The sequence below is a fragment of the Enhydra lutris genome, unplaced genomic scaffold (genome assembly GCF_002288905.1).
Source record: "Enhydra lutris kenyoni isolate GAN:26980312 unplaced genomic scaffold, ASM228890v2 scaffoldscaffold33, whole genome shotgun sequence".
In the NCBI taxonomy this organism is placed as follows: domain Eukaryota; kingdom Metazoa; phylum Chordata; class Mammalia; order Carnivora; family Mustelidae; genus Enhydra; species Enhydra lutris.
In genome coordinates this window covers 16,530,841-16,552,128 of record NW_019154117.1, presented here as the reverse complement: position 1 = coordinate 16,552,128, position 21,288 = coordinate 16,530,841, and the positions used below count along the sequence as shown (strand labels likewise).

The window sequence follows — 21,288 nt, the reverse complement described above, 5'->3', positions numbered from 1 at the left end:
TGATTTTTGAGAAAAAGTATTCAGCTTTGCAACATTGTATATGATGTTAGCTGAGAGCTTATCATATATGAACTTTATTATGTTGAGGTATCTTCCTTCTATACTCACTTTGTAGAGAGTTTTTATCAAGAATGCATGTTGAATTTGTCAAATGCTTTTTATACAGATATTGATATGATTTTTTTAATTCTTTGTTTTGTTAATGTGGTGAATCACATCAATTGACTTGTAGATGTTAAGTCATACTTGCATCCTTAAAATAAATCCCACTTGATCATGGTGTATGATCCTTTTAATGTGTTGTTGAATTCAGTTTGCTAATAGTTTGTTGAGGATTTTTGCATCTGTATCCATCAGGGATATTAGCTTGCAAGTTTCTTTTCTGTGGATTCCTTGTCTGATTTGTTATCAGCTGGTTTTATAACATGAGTTTGGAAGTATTCCTTCTTCTTCTACTTTTGGGAAGAGTTAGAGAAGGATTATTATTAAATCTTTAAACATTTGGTAGAATTCATCTGTGAAGCAGTCTGGTCATTTAGTTTGTTTTGTAGGGAGGTGTTTGAATACTGATTCACTCTCCATGCTAGTAATTGGTCTGTTCAGATCTTCTGTTTCTTCATGATTTAATCTTGGTAGGTTGTATGTTTCTAAGAATTTTTCCATATCTTATAGTTTGCCCAATTCGTTGGTGTATAATTATTCATAGTAATCTCCTATGATCTTTTGCTCTCCTCCATTATTAGTGTTATCACTATTTCTTATTTTAGGTCTGTTAATATTTGCTTTATATATTTAAGTGCTCTTTCGGGTACACAAGTATTTACAAATGTTATATCCTCTTGTTGGATTCACTCCTTGATCATTATGTAGTGGTCTCCTTTGTCTCTTCTTACAGTCTTTTAAAATCTGTTTTCTCTGATATAAATATAGCAACCCTAGCTTTTTTATGGTTTCTATTTGCATGGAATATGTTTTTAAAGAATATTTTATTTATTTGAGAGAGAGAGACAGCATGAGCAGGGGTAGGGGTAAGGGGAGAGGAGAGAGAAGCAGGGAGCCCAAAGTAGGGCTCAATCCCAGGACCCTGGGATCATGACCTGAGTAGAAGGCAGATGCTTAAATGACTGAGCCACCCAGGTGCCCCTGGAATATCTTTTTCTATCACTTCACTTTCTGTATGTGTCCTTACATCTGAAGTGAGTTTCCTATAGGTAGCATAGAGTTTGTCTTGTTTTCTTCTCCATTCAGTCACTCTCTGACTTTTGATTGGAGAAATTAGTCTGTATATATTTAAAGTAATTGTATATGTATTGACATTTTGTTGTTTTCTGACTCTTCTGTAATTCTTCTGTTCCTTTCTTCTCTTGCTCTTTTCTTGTATGATTTGATAATTTTCTGTAGTAGTATGCTTAGGTCCTTTTCTATCTTTTGTGTTTATATTATAAATGTTTGATTTGTGGTTTTCATGAGGCTTACATATAATAACCTATATTTATAATAATGTATTTTAAACTGATAGAAACTTAAGTTTAAACAGATCCTAAACTCTATATTCTATCTCCATCCCTCCCATGATTTGTTTTTGATGTCACAATTTATTTTTTTTATGATTTATTTATTTGACATCACAAGTAGGCTGAGAGGCAGGCAGAGAGAGAGAGGGGGAAGCGGACTCCCTGCTGAGCAGAGAGCCAAATGCGGGGCTCGATCCCAGGACCCTGGGATCATGACCCGAGCCGAAGGCAGAGGCTTTAACCCACTGAGCCACCCAGGAGCCCCGATGTCACAATTTAGATCTTTTTATCTTGTGTATCCCTTGAGTGATTATTTTTGTTATAGTTGGTTTTTTTTTTTTTACTACTTTTGTCTTTTAACCTTCATCCTAGCTTTATAAGTGATTAATACACCATCTTTGTGACACTTGATTATTCTAAATTTTACCATATATTTATCTTCACCAATGAGATTTATACTTTTATAGGTTTTTCTGTTTCTAATTAATGCCCTTTATTTTCAGTTTAATAAAGTCCCTTTAACATTTCTCTTAAGATCAATTTAGTGCTGAGACACTTCTTTAGGTTTTTCTTGTCCAGAAAGCTCTTTATTGCTTTTTAAATTCTGAAAACATTGCTGGGTAGAGTATTTTTGGTTGGAAGGATTTGTTTTGTTTTGTTTTTTAAAGATTTTATTTATTTATTTGACAGAGCTCACAAGCAGGCAGAGAGGGATTCAGAGAGAGGGGTGAGGAAGCAGGCTCCCCGCCAAGCAGAGAGCCCGATGTAGGGCTCGATCCCAGGACCCTGAGATCATGACCTGAGCCAAAGGCAGAGGCCTTAACCCACTGAGCCACCCAGGTGCCCCTTGGTTGGAAGTTTTATTTTCTTCCAGTACTCTGAATGTATTATGCCACTCCCTCCTGATCTATAGGGTCTCTGCTGAAAAATCTGCTGATGGTCTTATGAGATTCCCTGGCATGTCCCCTGTTTTTCCCTTGCTGGTTGTAAGATTCTTACCTTCCCTTTAAGTTTGACTCATTAATTGTAATGTATCTCAATGTGGCTCTCTTTGAGTTCATCTTATTTGAAACTCTCTAAGCTTCCTAGATCTGGAGGTCTGTTTCCTTCTTCAGGTTAGGGATGTTTTCAGCCACTTTTGTTGGGAAATATGTTTTTTGGCCCTTGCTCGCTCTCTTCTTCTGGGAGTCCTGTGATGTAAATGTTGGTCTGTTTGATGGTGTCCCATGAGTTCCTTAAGCTAGCTTCACTTTTTAGTGTGTTTTTTCATTTTGCTGCTTTGATTGAAAGAGTTCCACTGCCCTTTGAGATCACTGATTGTTTCTCCTGCTTCATCTTCTGCTTCAGAGTCTGCTGTTGAAAACTTCTGTTGCATTTTTTAGTTCAGTTATTATATTCCTTAGCTCTGTGACTTCCTTTTTGGTAATCTCATATATTTACTGAAGCTCTCATTGTGTTCATCCATTCTTCTTCCAGTTCGGGAACTATCATTTTGAACTCTATTATCCGTTAAATCACTTATCTCCATTTTGTTAGGGACTTTTTCTGAAATTTTATCCTATTCTTTAGTTGGGAACATACTCCTCTGTTTTTTCATTGACTTGACTTTGCGTGCTAGTTTCTCTGCGTAAGATAAAGCAGTCAGCTCTCCTACTCTTGAAGACGTGGTCTTGTGTAGCAGATGAAACTTATCATTCAAGTCTGCCCTAGATCTTTGCTGTTTCTCAAACCTTTGTGATGGTCCAAACAGCCTATTTTATTGTCACTAAGCCTCAGTTGTTGAGGGTGTGCCAATAGCTGTCAGGATCCCAAAGGGGAGAATCTCAGTCAGCACATACTGATTGAAAGTCAGACCCTCAGGCCACAGCTTTTAAATTATGCAAATATACACTGTCTTTTGAGAATGCAAGCATAAGTGCCACTGGCTACCAGAGCCACATGATCTAGAGGTGTCCCTTGGGCAGCAGTTATAAAAATCAGGGCAGCAGATGAGTGTACAGATTCCTTTCCAGGAGATACCAGCCATCTGAAGCAAGGCAGATGGAGAGTGCAAAGATGACATCCACCAGCCTCTGTCCCAGGAGTGCATCTAAGTAGGTCCCTAAATGTGCGACAAACCAGAAACCTGCCCCTCAGACCTCAGCTATGAAGATACACAAATATGTACTAGTTTTTGATTGCTGCTATGACAAGTGACCATTTTGTCATGGCTTAACACAACACCATTTATTATCTCTCAGTTCTGTGGGGCAGCAGTCTGGGCACAGCTGCTCAACTCCTTCCCTGCTCTGGTTTTAAGAGGCTGGAAACAAGGTGTCATGGGTGGCGTTCTTTCTGGGGGCTCTGGGAATGTGTCTGCTCACGTGCATTCGCGTCAGTGGCAGCGGCAGAATTCAGGACTGAGATCCCTGCTTCCTTGCCACCCACTGGCTGGGAATTATTCTCCATTTCTAGAAGCTGCATGTATTTCTTGTCTCATGGCTTCCTTCCTGCATCTTCAAAGCCAGTGACTGTAAGGCACCTCCTTCTCACCATCTCGAATCAAATTCTTTCCTCTGCCTTCTTGGCTTCCTTTCACTCCATCCCTCTGACTGACTTTACCTTGGGCCCTCACGGATAATTCAGGATAATTTCCTTATTGTAAAGTTAGTTGATAGTCACCTTTAATTCCATCTGCAAAGTACCTTCATAGCAGTGAATAACAAGCAGACAGGAATCTTGGGGGGGGACACCTCAGAGCCCTGCTACCATTCTAGCCAACTCACAGCTTCTGTTGCTGCTGTATGCCTTTAGTGGCAAGGTCGCAAAGCATTAGCTTTATTGAGTGTGTGCCTGAGATGTTACATGTGTTTTAGGGCCAACGACAGAGTCGCCATGAAATCTCCTGGGATTTCCCTTTTCCATTGAATAGAAGGGTTGGAACGGTTCACAGGGTGAGGCTGATTATGGGAAAAACTGCGGTATGGACACATGGAGAGCTACACTGATGTCATTCAAGATTAGAGCTTGGTTGTCTCCGTTTCGGGGCCAGGACGGTTTCGTCCCTGTCATTTACTCAATTATTCTCCTCTTCATTCATTGGCTTATTCATCTGTTGACCAAAGAGGTATCAAACACCTACCCTATGCTAGACATTTTGCTAGCTTTATGCTCTATAAGGCGTTTACAGACGTTGCCCTCATGGAACAAACTTTGTAGTGAGCATTACAGACATCAAGCAGGTGCTCCTACAATTAAGTAGGTATGTGTAATTGATATGAAAGTAAAGTAGAGGCTTCCATGAGAGCTTATAATGAGGAGATCTTCAGAAGATGAAGAAGTGACATTTTAAATTGAGGCCCAAATACGTAAGTGCTAGCCCGGTATAGATGAGTAGGAATTGGCTACCGTGAAAGTAGGGGGAATGGCATGTGGGAAAGGTCTGAGGCACAAAGCAGAATAGAAAAACAAGGGAAAGTAAGTGTGGTTGAAAAATACGATGGGAGGGAGAGAATGGCTGGAGATGAGTTTAGAGAAGTCAGGTAGCTCAGATTGACCATGGACTTGATGGCCATAGGAAGGTATTTCTTCTTTATCTAAGGTGGAATGGGAAGCCATGGGAGGGTTTTAAACAGTAGAGCCTTGTGTGAGATTTGAATTTTTAAAAAGGGCACTCTGGCTGCTGTGTGGAATAGATTAGAAGAAAGTAGGAACATGGGGGAGTATAGACACAAGGGGTGCATTAGATGAAGCTAGAAAGGAAATTTTGCAATAGTCCAGGTAAGAAGTAGCTTTGCCTCGAAGTAGCTTGATTAGGTTGGGGGCAGTAAAAGTGAAAGGAGAAAATGAATCTGAACCATATTTTGGAGGGAGAGTTGTCTTGACTTGCTGATGGGCCAGATGGGGGAGCTGGGAGAGATGGTCAAGATAATTCCCGGTTTCCATCATGTTTGTGGCTCTTCTCATGACACAAGTCAGTTACAGATCATCTTCTTGTATATAACAGAAAGTTCACATTTTCTGAATAGTTTAGGTGCTATTATAACAGTTAAGATTCAGGTGGCAAGAAAGTCTTGTGTAATACCACCTGGAAGGAATTTGTTTTACCAAATTTGTCGAAGGAGCTCAGGGAATTTGTGTAATGTGATGATTTCAGCGTTGTCATGTTTTACTCTGTTCCCTATATCTCCATTCTATTTCTTTGTCATTTCATCTGGGACTAGAAAATGCTAATGATGGCTTCCCAGACAGAGAAAAATTAGCATGAAAGGAGGCATCATGTCCTCATTTCTTAACAGCCACTGCCTCATTTCCCTTAGGTCCAGTCTAATTTCTTTTTGCCCACATGGCCCAATGGTCGCTACTAATTCTCATGATGATATTGATACCCACTCCCGGCTTGGCTCACACAAAGTGCTGTGTGGCCATGTGTGTAGTCTTGGGTAGAATATTGCTCTATTCACAGGAGACAGCAGGGGGTCCTGAATCAGACATCCCCAATGAAAATATATAATCCTCATGTAAACTTCATGGTCATAACCTGAAGGAAGGTTTGACAGATATCTTCTTCGGCACTTGTACTTTTCCTGGAGATTCTGATGTTGGATTGTCTGGGTTTGAATTAATCCCAGATCTTCCATTTATCAATGGGTTGCCTTAGGCATTTACCTCCTCCTGCTTTCCCACTTGTAAAAAGAGAAGAAAAACAGGCTATTGGTAGGAATTAGTGGAATAACCCATACAAAGCAAACAGCACAGAACTTAGACATGGGAAGTACTCTGTATGTGGGAGTTCTTGTTGTTATTTTCATCATTAGGGAAGAAAGGTGCCAGCACACCACTCTCTTTCCTTTTGCTCTTCTACCTGCAGTCAAGAAGGGGCTCTTAACCCCTGCCTTGCAGTATGTGTAATATGGGCTTAGTTTATCCCTCTGGCATTCTTGACAAGGAGGTAATTTAGAGGGAAAAGTTCTTTGTTTTTGTTTTGGTTTGTTTTGGTTTTTTTCTTAGAACGAGAAGAGGATTCTGAGCGGGCCCTTGTCCCCAAACAGACCATGACAAATTCGTTGCTCTGACCATGGATGTCACAGTGAAAAGAGGCTATGGGCTGCCTCCTCTCATGTGAGCTATTCTGACAGCTGAGGTCTGCTTAGTTACCTGTCCCTTTATTACCTGGCTCAGTGTAGCTAGTCCTCTAGGGACTGAAGCAAATATGATCTCCTTAGCATTTTGTCTGAAGGAATGCTTTCCAAGTATGTTGGCAGGAGGCCGTGAGTTGACAGGGTGGGGTCCTTGAGTAAGTCATTTAGCCTCTCTGGAAAGAGGGGTGATGACTCTGTCAAGGAGCCAGAAGGAGGGCAGTAACCCATCCATGGCTTTTATAAGTTGACCTCTGTGATCTTTCTATCCCTACCCTCCAGCTGCCTACCCTGCCTACCCGTTGCCCTGCCCCCAGACCCTTTAATGGTTTTGTGTCCTTGAACCAGTTCTCTCTCCAGAGAATCCTTCTTCAACATCCTCACCTTCATTGACTTACAAATTCCTGCTTATCTTTCAAGACTCAGGTCAAATGTCATTTCTCACTTAAGCCTTTTTATTCATTCAATCTGCAAACATTTATCAAGCAAGGCACTGTGTTACACTTACCGGCTAGGGCTGCAAATACGGTGACAAAGCCCCAGCTTTCACGGTGCTGACGTCCTAGTGGGAGAGACTACCAGTACACAAGTAAATGAACCATAGAATGTCATGTTGTGATAAGTGCTATGGAAAGACCAGAAAAGGTGGGCAGGTGTGGGATGAGTGGTGGGGGGAGCTACTTTCCAAGGGAGCCATTTTTAACTAAGACCTGCTGGGTGAGGAGAAACCAGCCCATGTGAAGGGCAGGGGTCTTGATGCACAAACATGTTAGTTTTGTTGGAAGAACAAAGTTGTTATGACTGGAACAGATTAGCAAGGGAGAAGGGGTATGAGAAGAGATGAGAAAGATCTCAAGTAAGGAGCTCAGATTTGATCCCAAGCAAACAGGAAGAAAGGGGAGAAATCAGATTTTGTGTTGGTGATAGTGCTGCTGGCTCTGTGCAGAGGGGCTGGGACAAGACAGAACAAGAAAGGAGGGGAAAGGAGCAGGAAGCCCAGTTGGGAGGCTTCTGCAGTAGTCCTAGATGGAGAGGATGACCCAGAATGGCAACTGTGGGCCATTGAGAGATTTATGGTGAAGGTGCGGTTATTGGGGCTCTACTAACGGATTGGATTTGGGGGCAAAAAAAAAAAAAAAAAAGAAGACTTACTAGGTTTTGGACTTGAGCAACTGGGTTGTAATAATGGGTTGTAATGCCGTTTGTGGGGTGGGAGACATTTGGAGATAATAATATTTGGGAGATTGAGCAGTCTGAAGTCTGCTTTGGACATGTTAATTTTGAGATGCCTCTTAGCTATCTAAAGGGCAATGTCCCGTAGCTATTTGGAACTACAGGTAGAAATCTGAGGGAAGTGAGCAGGAATATATATATAGTATATGTGTATATATAATTCCCCACCCCCAGCATGAATAGTGAATTTCTACCTCCTTTGCAGGGTTATATTAAGATCCCAACAGTTCCTAGGTTCTCCTGCCTCTGTAGGTCCTATATCATGTCATACGTATTAAAATTCACCTTTATCCTACATTAAATTTAATTCTATGTGGTTCCTTAAGAGCTGAGTTGCAACTGACTAGTTTGACATGTTGCATTTAGTAGACATTTAGTTAAAACCTCATCTGCTTTTGCACATTTCAGAGGTAACTATTTTTAATGGAGCATGCTATTTTTGGAAATCCTTAGAAACTTCTCATGCAAGGGTAGGGAACATTTAGCACTTAATTGGGAAAGTGAGCTTGCTCCACTAGACTGCCCCCATGATATTTTTATGCCCTTTTAAAGGCACTTAAATAGCTTCCTATTACCATCATGTGTTTTTGTGTCTGTGCCCTCCATTAGGCTATCAGCTTGTAGAGGGCAAGAAGGACCTCAGAGATTGTATATGACAGGGACTTCCTGTTCTTGGAAGCAATTAAGCTGAGCTCATAAAGAGGAAAAAGCCAAGTCAAGGGAGCCAGTGGGTCTTCTACCTGTAGTCAAGAAAGGGCTCTTAACCCCTGCCTTGCAGTATGTGTAATATGGACTTAGTGTTTTCCTTCAGCATTCTTGGCAAGGAGGCAGCTTGGTGCAGGTTGATGTGGGATCCATTCCCAACCACACCCTTTACTAGCTGTGAATCTTGCAACAGGAAGTTAATCTCCATTGGCCTCTGAGTGTCTTTGGGCCAAATCAAAGCAATTTCAGTAAAACTCAGTCTGCCTTAAAATAATAGATTCTTAAAATCATGTATTCTTTCCTAAAATAATAATAATAATAATGATAATAATAATAATAATAAAGATCATACACTTTAGGCCCCAGGAAATGTTTCTGGGAATTTTTCAAAGCGGGGACGCAACATATCTTTTGTTGCCTGATCCCTGGCTTTGAAAAAGCAACAATTGGCTCTCAGATTTGTCTCGGGTGGAGGGAAGATCTTGCGAGAAAATGCGTCAGTAAGAAGACAAACATCCTTCTAAGTCCTTTGCAGTTAAAGTGGAAAGGAGCTGCTGGCGTTCCCAGGTCCCAGACTGGCCCTCTGAGACTCTGTGATGCTGCCCAATGGATCCTTCTTGCCCACGAATTGACTCTGGGCCAGATGTCCACCTCTCACGATGAAGAGGAGACATGACGGTATGCATCACAGCCCCGCCTCTAGTGCCAAGCAGCTCCCATGAGCCACAGCGACATTAAGTCCTGCTTGGCTGTGCCCTTCTAAATTTGTCAGTGGCTCTGGAGTATCCTGCCGAGAACTTTGGATTTTATAGATTTGCGACAAAAATAACATTTGGACGTGGCAGTCACCCAGAAGCAGGTTATTGCTTTGTGTCTTTGACATATACTGATTTGGGGCCCAGGGCCCAGCTGCCTCTGGCCTTCGCGTTCTCTCTACCACTTTGGGTTAGAGGGTGGAAGGAGGAGGGAGTGTTGCGCTAGGCAGGCCGTAGTGTAACGTTGCCTCCAATTTTCTCCAAATGCATCAGGCTGCTGTCTGTCATTTCTCTTTGCGTGAAGCTGAAGGGTGACAGGAAAAGAGTTAAAGACACATGCCTACTTCTACTTTCACTGCCTGAAATTCACTTGCACACAACTGGCAGGTTCCTCACAATGAAGAGTAGAGTGTTGAGTGGCAAACGGTGAGTCCGATAGAAGAGCTCAGCAGCATGATGCGAAGCCCCCAACGTTGGGGTGAAAAGTGAGGCAGGTCTGATCCATCCGTGGTTGGACACTGGTGATTGGCAGGGTCTGCCACGGGTATGGGGGCTGAGGATGGGCACACTACTTATTTTTTGGAAAGCGTGGAAATGGAAATCTTTCCTGACTAATCTGTTGGATGTTGAGTCACTGTTCTTTGTAGCAATTAGATTAAACCATTAAGACAATTGACTTGATTCCCTGAACCCTCTCTTCCGTAGGAAGTTCACTGGTGATGTTCCTCCTGCTCTCGTCCCATCTCCTTAGTTAGGCCTTGGCTGCCTAGCTCCAGAACCAGTCCTAGTTCCACTTACTTTACGAAACTTGCCTTGACCAGTTCAGTTCAAAGGAATTTCTGCCGGCCTGAACCTGACAAGTTAGTGTCCCATTCATCTCAGACTTAGAATTCACTGATGTTAATTGTCTTACTGCTAAGCTTTGTTTCTATTGTTCTGTCTGGTTGTGTAATCCCAGTCAACCTATTTCAAGCCCATCTGCCTCAGCTTTCCGGTTTGTAAACAGAAAGTAGTGATAGTTTGCAAACTGAGCATACTTTTGCTTTAGAGTTTTTGTGAGAATTAAGAGAATTTACATCAGTATGCGTATACTCTATAGTCCCTCATTGTGCTGTACATAGTAAGAGTTCAGTACAATGAGTCCCCGCCGCCCATCCTCATAATGCGATTTCATGACAGCAGAGGCTCTCTCTCACACCATTTTGTAGCCCTAGATCTCTAAACCTCTTTTGGAGTTCAATTCCCATGTCGCTTGCACTGATTTCTTATTTCTCTTCCCAAAAGGCAGGGCACTGATCTTCAGAGCTAGTGCCTGCTTCACAGGCAGGGTTCGCAAAGATCTGTAATCCACGGTGGGTCTTTGCCAACTACACAGTCCCACGCTGTGGCACGGACTGGAGATTTTAGACCAAGTTAGCTTCGAGGCACCTGGGGCTACACCACTGTCAGTTTCACACCGGATATCAGCAAATTGAACAAAGCCTTTTCCCCTTTCAACAGCTTTCATGCCCCACCCCCACCACCTCATGCACAGTCCCTTGGTCCCTTGGTCCCCACCTCTCCAGATACCCACTAGTGAGTGTGCAGTGGTCCATATCCTGGGGGAAGCGCAGGACAAGAGCCCAGATGGCCCAGATCCTGGGGCTGGCTTCTGTAGGATCTGCTAACCAGTGTGCCAAGCTTTTATAGATCTTTCTCTCCACTTGCTTTCTAAAAATGGGAGGTAACCTTCACTCAGGACCAAGTCTAACCTCTTCCTTTCTTAGACTGCTCTTACTTTGTCTCTCCTTTTCCACTGCGTCCTCTGCTCACCCCTGCCTTTCCAACTTTAGATGCTCCTTTCCCTTCCATCCTTTCCTTCGTATTCAGCTTCTGTGTGAAAACAGAAGGTTTTCCTTATCTTATCCTTTCAGAGATGTTTACACATGGGTAGGAACAGATCAGATAAACAGGAACTTAGGTTAATTTAATAGAAAAAATAAAATATGGAATAACATTGATTTTGGCCAGTATCAATTACAACCATTCTACTATATTTTACAAAAAAACAACTGAACATTTTACACATGTACAGTATTTTTCAGTAAAAGTGGATTTGGATTTAACAGTGGATCACTAATTAAGAATAAAAAAGACAAAAGAAAACAGAAGATAGGACTTTTGTCTCCAGAAGGTTAGAGCATTTGTTAAGTCTCCAAACTTTGTACTATCCATTACATATATCTCATTATGAATATATATATTTATACATAATATATAACATTAACTTAAACTTTGAAAGCATTATGTCCTAGTTAATAATATTCTGTAGATAAACGAGGCAGTAACACACTAGTAGTTAACCCAGTATTTCCATGATGTGCGCCTGCATGGTCGGTGGGAATGGAACACACATTGGTGGACCTCAGTGAATTTGGCTGACATTGTTGATGGTTATTTGTTTAAGAACACAGATGTCATTTTTTATCTTTCCTATCGTAGTAACTTGGTGTCTCATCTAGTACGGGCTGGTTCAATCAAATGGATTCCTTTGCGGCAAATCTGGTCTTGCCATCTGCTTGACTTTGCTTTCAGCTTGCGCTTAGATTTGTCCATTTAGAGACTGTGACTTGAAGTGTGAGACTCTATCTGCCATCCCCTGGATTAATTTACTTTCTTCAGGTCAGAAGGACCTGCAATGTTAGGAAAATGAAAGCTGCTCAGCAAAATCAATGGAGTCCCTACTGATGAATCCTTCTGTGACTCAGTGTTACTATAATGCTACTAAAGAGGGTCATTAGACTCAAATTATTCACCTTAGATTAGACTTTAACTTTGATGCCTAGGAATGAATATTTTCAAGGTAGGCTTTTCCCTAGCTTGTTGTTTGGGTGGGAATCTCAGCATCCACTTCCCAGCTCCTTCCTCCAATAATCCCTATTGATATCATCCCTGTTCTCAGCTGTGAAGCCAGTGACATCTGGGAAGTGAGGCTCTCACACCATCAAGCCTGCAAGATGGCTGGTCACTCCCAAAAAAAATGAGGTCACCAATGGAGTTTTGATATGAAAAGTGAAGAAAACTGATAAGAGTCTATCCTTCCCTAAATAGAGAAGCTCAGAATCGGTAAAAAGATCAGGCATCATTTCTAACCACTGATCCCAAATAGTTTTCACATAATTCAGTCTGCTAGATTCCAGGATGTACTTAAGAGTTATAGAAAACCGGTGAGGATATTTCCAAGAAAACAGACGATCTCATTGACATCCAGTGGACAGATGTATCATAGCACAGTTATAGAGGGACAGAGGAATGGGAAATAACAGAACCAGGAGGGTACAATCATGCCACCCATCTTCAATTTCCAGTTTTATTTTCTGAAAATGACAAAATGATAAAACTTCTAATAAGCACCATTGAAAAAACATTGCCCGGCCAACTTGGGCACGAGCTTAAATATTATTTAAATAATTCCATTTCTTAAAAAATACAGGACCTTTTAGAAACTTGACTCCAGGAAGAAATTTCCCGCATCATATCCAAAATGCTTCCCATCACAACAAATGGAATTTCTGATGGACTTAAAAAAAAAAAAATGCTATGGGGATAATGGCCGTATAGCACCAGGAGATTGTTCAGGGTCTACAAAGTGAACACTCCAGATTTCAGGGGAGCTGGATGAGGCCCAGCTATTTTGTGTAACTTTGCATTCTGTCCATCACCAATCTGACTATGCGGAGTGATCCCATTTGACCAGCTGTGTGTAAAATAACCCAATCTGCAAAGCCAAGGCCAATAGCAGCAAGTCTATCTGATGAAACCAGTGCAGCAGACTTCTCAAGTGAGTATAATGCCAAAACCAGCACATAATGCATGAAGTAAATTATGTGTGGAAAGGATCAATGTTCAACTGTGAAAAACTAAGACAAACGACATTGAATACAACTCTGAGGGATGTTCTTAATGCCCTTAGGTCCGCTTTGCTGTCATTTCCCCCAACGGTGGACTTAAGCATGAAAAATGACAGATGCAAGAGCTTTCTCTTTGATTTTGATCTATGTCTGTTCTTGTGATGTTTTTGGAAGGTATTTTTAGGCGTCTCAAAGGGGAAACAACAAGTAAACGCAAAGGGGGAAAAAAAAATGGACCTTCAAAACCAGGGCAGGAAATCAAATCATTACTTTAACGTCAAATTTTGGCATCAAATGCTTTGGTCATACAATACTGTCTCTGTGGTTCTGGCTGTTTAGCACTAAACACCCAGGTATAAAAGGTAGGCTTGTTGTAGGTTTATTTTTTTTTTTTTCCATTTAAGTTCTGACAAAAGAGTTCACCATCTCCCTGCACAAATTTGAGAGAGAGAGAAAGAGAGAGCGAAAAAGAGAGAGGTGGCTTGCTTTTTTTTTCTTTTTTTTTTCTTTTTAATAATAATATGGAGTAATCTATAAGTCTACAGGAACAGAGAAATCTAAGATGGCCGCTCAGCCTTGGAATGTACATGTTTTGCAGCAAAGTTGTTGAAGAACCTTCCTCTGGCACAGATTGTTCTTTTTCACTAGCATACAGAAGCCTCCTTCGGCCCAGGACTCTTCCGTTGCTTTTCCAGGAAGTCAGCAAGACAGAGGGGGAGGTGAGGACGAGGGCAGCATGATGTACACGTGGAAGAAGGTTTTGATTGGCCAGAGAGGCAGATGGGGGGATTGGAAGAGATCATTGAGGAGCAGTCAACAAGGAGGAAATTGGGTCCACGCAAAGTGATTTCAGTCAACAGCATTGTTTTTCAAGAAGAGAGATTGCGGTCCAGTGGTAAATGTGATTGGTGTCCATTTATGAAAGGAAAAAAAAAGGATTCGAAAAAAAGAATAAATTAGAAATCAATAACAATATAAGTAAGGAATTTGTCTTCTCAGAATTACCTAGAGCAGAGAGTATACAGTCATTTATACTATATTTCATTGAGTCCAAGACACTGGATTTAAGATGCACCATTATTTTATGTACTATCGAGAAAAGAATGTGCTTCATGCATCTTATTACATGGTGACCCAAGAGCCTCCTCAATTAGAATATTAATGTTATGCTTATGGAAATACTAGTTAAATATTAGTTCTATAACAGGCTGTTTTGTTGCTGTGCTTATAAAGACTCTTCCTTTGATTATTAAACAATTATTTGAAACTATTCCAAACTATAGTTCAGTTCAACACATGTAGTAGTAACCATGTACCTAAGTCCGTGACAAAGTCACAGGCAAGGACAGCTGTGTCACATCAACCTAGCGGACAAAAGTGGCTGCAGGCTGCCATAAATTATAAGATGCATCTGATTTCAGGGATGTTAAAATGTTAAGAAAAAAAAGTATGTCTTAGAATCATTGAAATATGACAGTTGAAAGAGAATAAATCACAAACTCATAAATGCAATTGCTACGTGATTTGAAAAGCCTGGTGAGCCACCGGTGATTTCGTGATTTAGCTGACCTAAAATGGGCTCATTACGAGAGATGGTTCTTCATTTTCTACTCTTTCCCACAATCCTGGATGCACCCCTTCTACCGGCGTGCCATCTGGCATAACTTATCCCAGGTTTAGCATGGTTTAGAGAAGGCAGTTAAAGCATCACAGACGTGGCCATGCCTGGCACCAAGTGCTGTGGATGAAAATTTCAAGCGTCTGTGGATCATTTGAGTCCAGAAAATCTTCCTGTTTCCTGTCACCAACTTCAAAATTCTGGTCAGATCCAGGTATGGTACCATGTTTTTACGTAAAAAGTGATACTTACATGGTCCCTGAAGTGCCATCACCCCAACCCTGTATCCCTGCGCTGTGTGGTGAGAACACAGAGCCTGAGTGGGTCTGGCCCGTCCCTGCTGGACTAATCCTATGGCCAAGAAGCCATGAAGACGCAAAGTCACCTATGATGCTCTGTGGAAATGAGCCCGTTGATGATGCTCTAACACATCTCATCATGTGCCCCATTCTTTCGGATGTCTTTTTGAAATGCCTCATAGGAAGTTTTAGAATGACCATACAAGGTCAGTGGTATTAGCCGCCTCATTTTTACAGGTGAGGGAAGCGAGGCCCAGAGAAGTTTATCACCTGCCCAAGACCTAGAGCCCAGAAAGGAACGACAGTATTGGGACTCCTGAATCCATACTCTCCCAACTAGAGCGCTGTTCTACCTCTTGTGAAATTTCTAGAAGAGGGCCCATTCAAAGGAAGGCAGAGAATAAACCAAGGGAAAGGCCCTTGTCCAGGAAGACTATTCCAAGTACAGAGTTTTTTATTATTCTACTTTCAAACAATCCGAAGGTACTTAAAAATAACAGTGGTTCAAAATGATCTTTCTAGGTCACTGACATGTGTGTCCGCAGAAAGTCCAGACTCAAATTTTAGGGCCCCCTCTGTGTGAATTATACCGAGACTCAAAGTTCACAGAATGTTAAAGTTGGGATAATTTAGCTTCATTCAGTTATAAATGGGGAAGCTGAGGCTAGAAAACTGAGAGAACTTGCATTTGTCGGGTTGTCGGGGGGAATGGAGTAAGCCAGAGATTCCCAAATCTGGCTGCACATCAGAAACACTTGAGAAGTTTCTAAAAATATCCATACTTAGATAGCACCCTCAGACCAATTTCCCAGGAATCTTCAGGAAAGGTGTGCGGTCCTGGCATTTTAGTTGAGAACCACGTATGCAAAGAAAAAAAACATGGACCAACACTTAGAAGTCTTAAGTTCTACATTGGGTCTATCATTAATTCCTTGCCTCTCAGGTTGAATAAAAGATTCAGGTACCATTTGATTATAATTTACTTGTCAAAAATTTAAGTAATCCAAAAAGGAGTGGCAATAAACTGGCATCTTCACATGATAGAATTTTATGCTGTAATTAAAAATGAAGGTTCTGAGGACTTTTTAAACATAGGATGATGTTTATGTCTAACACTTAGTACAAAAAGCAGGATACAAACCTCCATGTATATGGTATTTTAAAACATCTTGTCAAAAGTACATACAGTGAGAGACGAGAAAGACACACATGAAAAAACTAATTAGAAAATATTGCCTATTATATTCCAAGGATATCGCATTGTGGTAAAGGTAAATCTACGGAGACAGTAAAAAAAATTAGGTTCTGGGGCGGGGGGACGGGAGGGAGGGAAAGGCGGAACACATAGGCTTTTTAGAAAGTGTCCTGTATGATTATTACAGTGGTGGATATGTATCCTTCTTCATTTGTCCAAATTCATAGAATGTACATCACCAAGAGGGAACCTTGATGTGAACCATGAGCTTTGGGTGATAATGGGGTGTCAGTGAAGGTTCACTGATTATAACAAATGTAACTAGTCTGGTGTAGGACGCTAATAGTGGGGGAGCGTGTGTGTGTGTGTGTGTGGCAGGGGTCGGTTGGCATATATAGGAGATCTCTGTACTTTGTGCTCAATTTTGCTGTGACCCCTAAAACTCTAAAGTTAAACCCACAAGGTTTGCTAATTAAAACAAACAAAACAAACATAACTAGGGCCATCTTGGCCAGTGGAGCTACAGGTGACTTCTTTTAATTAAAAAAAAAAAAAAAAAAAAACCCAAACCAAAACCCACTGAGGGTGTGAGTTCAAGATGAATGAATGCCAGCAAGATATTGGGCACATTCTAGCTGACTCATGCTTGATAGTTTATGTGGAAATATACTGGATCTCAACAGAAAACGAGGCTGGAAAGGAACAGTCTGTACTCACCGTCCTTGCAGATGGCTCCCATCTGACACATCCCTAAGTCTAAGAGATACCCGCTGAGGCAGCTCGTACAGTTCTTGAAGCCCGGACCGTTGCACGTCAGGCAGCTAGCATCACATCTACGGGGAAAACGTACAGTTCGTGCTTTCACGTCAGGCTCGAGAAAAGACGTTTGCTACCCACCTCTTACGGACGTTTTAAACTCAATTCCCCCTTGGAAGATGGCCCAGAAGCGTCTGGTTACTGTAACTGCTACCTTTGCCAACATTAAAGCCCAGCAGGTAGATGGATTTTAAATGGCAGAGCGCACTGTACTGGAAACCGAAATATTACTTTAAAGATTTTATTTTTTTAAAAGAGTTTATTTATTTGACAGACAGAGATCACAAGTAGACAGAGAGGGAGGCGGGGGTCCGGGTTGGGGGGAAGCAGGTTCCCCGTTGAGCAGAGCCCTCTGCGGGGCTCGATTCCAGGACCCTGAGATCATGACCCCAGCTGAAGGCAGAGGCTTTAACCCACTGAGCCACCCAGGCGCCCCAACGTTAAAGGTTTTAAAGTGCTCCTGGGACGGAAACGAAGCATTCGAGAGAAGCCGGATGAAAGCTGCAGGGCAGAGTCCGCAGGAAAAATCTGGGAAGTCATGTCAGCGTAGTAACTGCTCGGTCCGGCAAGGAGGCGGGCGCTCCCGGGCCGGGCGGAAGGCGCGGGGCACTTACTTCTTGCAGGATTTGTGTCGGTTCTCTGCCGAGCGGTCCAAGTAGTAGCTGAGGCTACAGGTCTGCACGCAGCGCCCGTCCTCCATGAAGTAGGCTTCGGCGCAGCTGCTACACGCGTCCGCGCCCGGCCCTTGAAAGCAAGACAAAGGCGGGAAACAGAGACAGAATCTCAGAACAGCTGGCAGGATGGGCTGCGGCCTGCGTGGTTGGTGACCAGGGCACGGATACGTTGTCATTTTAAGAGTCACAATTTCGTATTGTGCTTTCCCTCACATTCTATGGGGAAGAAAAACCACAACACCACTCACTCCCCGTTTAAATCGAACCCATTTGCCAAAACCATCAAATGCCCTCGGAAGGAGGCGGCGGTCTCCCCGGCATGTGTCCGTGTCGCGCCAGGGACGGAATGCCCGCGGCTGTTCTGAGAATCTAGGCAGGTGTCCTGGAGGAGAACTGGGTTTCTCCGGCATTTACTTTAACACTATCCGCTGGGGCTGCGGGAGTGACGGCTGACGCCAGGGCAGCAAGCGCCAAACCAGAGCCCGAGGAATAAACCGCAGGACGGGGGACAAGATACCAGCACAGGCGGCACAGAAGCGGTGACAGGGCTGGCAGTCGTGGCCGTTGAAGTACTGGCCGTCCTCGCAGGCGACGGAGCACTGGGACCCCTGCAGGCTGAAGACAGACACACGGACGCTGTGATCGAAGCAACGAGGTCATGACTCCCCGGCTCCCCGTGCAATGCTGCCGCACCTCCCCGAGACCCATGGCTTGGCCAAGCTTCCAAGCCAGGGAAATCGCTGCGCACCCCTTCTCTTCTCCTTCCCGATGCCTATCCTGCTTCTCTGTGCCTATGATGATGTCTCCAGCCTGTATGCGTGCTCTGAGCTCCGTGGACTGTTCTCTTCATCGTCAGGCTGGCCGGCGCCTCCCTTCTTTGCTCTTGCACCTTAAACCCCCCCACCCTGGGGGTGCTTAAAAGGATCTTACTCACAAAACTCATTACCTAGCAATACTACGTCTGACAACTCTGATAGCCAGCACTATGATGTAATAAACTTAAAAGTTGTTTTGTTATTATAACAAAACAGTAGGAACACGGGGTAACATGAGTTCCAACTGAATAAAGGGCACAGTGATCTCTAGCTAGCCCGCTATTCTCTCTAGCTACTTTTGTTTCTGTTTCTGGTTTTAGTTCTTCTACTGGTTCCCAGCAAAACCACACGACTGCAATACACTTTGCCTCTATTTCCTGATTTATTTTAAATGCTAATGAATAACGTTGTAAAATGTCCTGCCTATACAGCTGATTCCCTAAACATCCCAACTTTTCTTAATTGTATTATTGTTTCCAGGTGTTCTCTCTACCCTATTTTTCTCTTTCTGGCGCTCTTGGTATCTATTACAGTTGCCAGAATGGTGAATGAGGAATGCGTATTTTTTCCTCTTTTCTAATATCGATTATGATAGTTTTCATAGTGAATAGATCAGTTCTTAAACCCTGAATTTAGGACCTTTTATCTACAAATATTGCTCACTGAATCAATAGCGTGATTGCAGCTGCAGATTAGCACCTGTAATCCTGTGTCACCAGAGAGATGATCCTACAAGATGTGTATCTAAGCAACAGGTTCAATGGTTTTTATCTAAGCAACAGGTTCAAATGGTTTTTACTCTCCGAGACTCTATATTGTTCCAGTGCACATCTTAGTTGACTGTGCTTTGTATTTGGATCACACTAACTTGGAAAAGTAGAATTTATTTTTCTCTATTGGAAAGAACAAAAACAGATAAAAACAGATCCCAAACAGTCCTGTTAACATTTTAATCCACTTCCTTCCAGTAATTTGTGTATGTATTTCTGTTTGTTCTTAGCCACTCTTTAAACAATGATGATAGTAACAATAATAATTTAAATAATAGATCTCTTAAGGCAAAATGGTCAACCTTCAAAGCCTCTAAGGAAAGGGCAGGGAGTCTCAGGGACACAGAAGGCAGCGTAACTCAAAGTGTACTCCATTCACAGACCTGACTGGCCAGGGAGCGATGTCATTTAAAGAGCCAGTAAGAGAAAATCTCTGTCCTTCCCATGGAACTGGAAAAAAGGACATTGTATCAAATGTATCCTTTTGTGGGAGGCAATAGGACTGCCAAAAAACTTACCAAAATTGAAAAAAAAAAAAAAAGCTGCCTCATATTTCTAGTAAAGGGCATTCCTTCTGAGGTTGGCATGTGTTGAGAGAGAGGCTGTGTTGTGTGAGGAGGGAATGAATGTAAGTGGGTTGTGCAATAGAGAGCAGGCTCTGTGTGTACCCCGAAGCTTTCTGGTGCTTCCAAAATACAGCGGTGGTGTGGCTAACTTGCCTGGTACAGGGGACACCTGGGTTCTTTCTGTGATCCATTAGTTGGGTTGGAATCCTGCTGTCCCACATGCTTTGGTGCCTGTGGCTTCCGAGCACTTAAAGATGTGGTTAGTATGGCCCAGGAATGGGACTTTAAACTTTATTTATTTTTAGTTAATTTCGGTCTACATTTTACAAATTGGCCCTCGGTTCAGTTACTGGCAAAACTGAGTAAGTTTGGCACAAAGCTGGCTATATAAAATCTCCTTTGACTAAATTTTGTAAAATCCAAGTACAGAGCAAGTATTTCTCATAAAAAATTCCTGTCCAAGTTGAGATGTGCATTGTGCTTTCCGGGATCAAATGCACCCCAGATTTTGGTATAACAACAAAAAAGAACATAAAACATCTCGCTAGGTCTTTTCTATTGATTACATATTGAAACAGTAATATTTTGGATATATTTGATTAATATTTTCTTAAATGTTACCCATATCTTTTTACTTCCTTTAATGTGGCTACTGGCATATATGAAATAAAATGAACATATAAGGCTCTCGTATTCCCACTGGAGAGCGCTGGTTAATGAACTCTGTGAAATGTTCCCTAAGAACCACAGTTGACTGAACTCTTGAACAACGTGAGTTTGAACTGCATGAGTCCGCTTCTAAGTGGATTTTTTTTTTTATAAATACAATACAGTACTCTAAATGTATTTTCTTCTTCTTCTTCTTCTTCTTTTTTTTTTTTTTTACTACTTGGTAATTTTATTTATTAAATTTCTTTTCAGCATTAACAGTATTCATTGTTTTTGCACCACACCCAGTGCTCCATGCAATCCGTGCCCTCCTTAATACCCACCACCTGGTTCCCCCAAGCTCCCACCTCCCCCCCACCCCCCCCCCCCCCGCCCCTTCAAAATCCTCAGGTTGTTTTTCAGAGTCCATAGTCTCTCATGGTTCACCTCCCCTTCCAATGTATTCTCTTTATAATTGTCCTAACATTTCTCTTCTCTAGGCTTACTTTCTTGTAAGAATACAGTGTAGAATACATAGAACACAAATGTATTAATTGACTGTTATTTGTAAGATTTCTTTTCAACCGTAGTAATTGGTAGTTACGTAGTTAAGAGTAACTTAAGGACTTAAGACTTATATGCGGTTTTCATCTGCATGAGGTTGGGGCCCCTA

At 42.1% G+C, this 21,288-nt stretch overlaps 1 protein-coding gene across 2 annotated transcripts in view; it reads right to left on the bottom strand.

The window, feature by feature from the left end:
• The window catches only part of LOC111153546 (proprotein convertase subtilisin/kexin type 5), a 455,156-nt gene that overhangs the window by 137,214 nt on the left and 296,654 nt on the right, over positions 1-21,288 (bottom strand). Inside the window, exons 18-21 of one of the 2 annotated variants that reach the window (XM_022512625.1) lie at positions 18,334-18,431; positions 17,757-17,886; positions 17,044-17,159; positions 13,588-13,900 (exon numbers count right to left, since the gene is read on the bottom strand). In XM_022512625.1, coding sequence (XP_022368333.1) covers positions 13,785-13,900; positions 17,044-17,159; positions 17,757-17,886; positions 18,334-18,431 — 460 coding nt within the window. In that variant the 3' untranslated portion in view covers positions 13,588-13,784. Of the gene's footprint in view, positions 1-13,587; positions 13,901-17,043; positions 17,160-17,756; positions 17,887-18,333; positions 18,432-21,288 lie in introns of those variants that run through there. The other variant, XM_022512624.1, reaches the window with a different exon arrangement.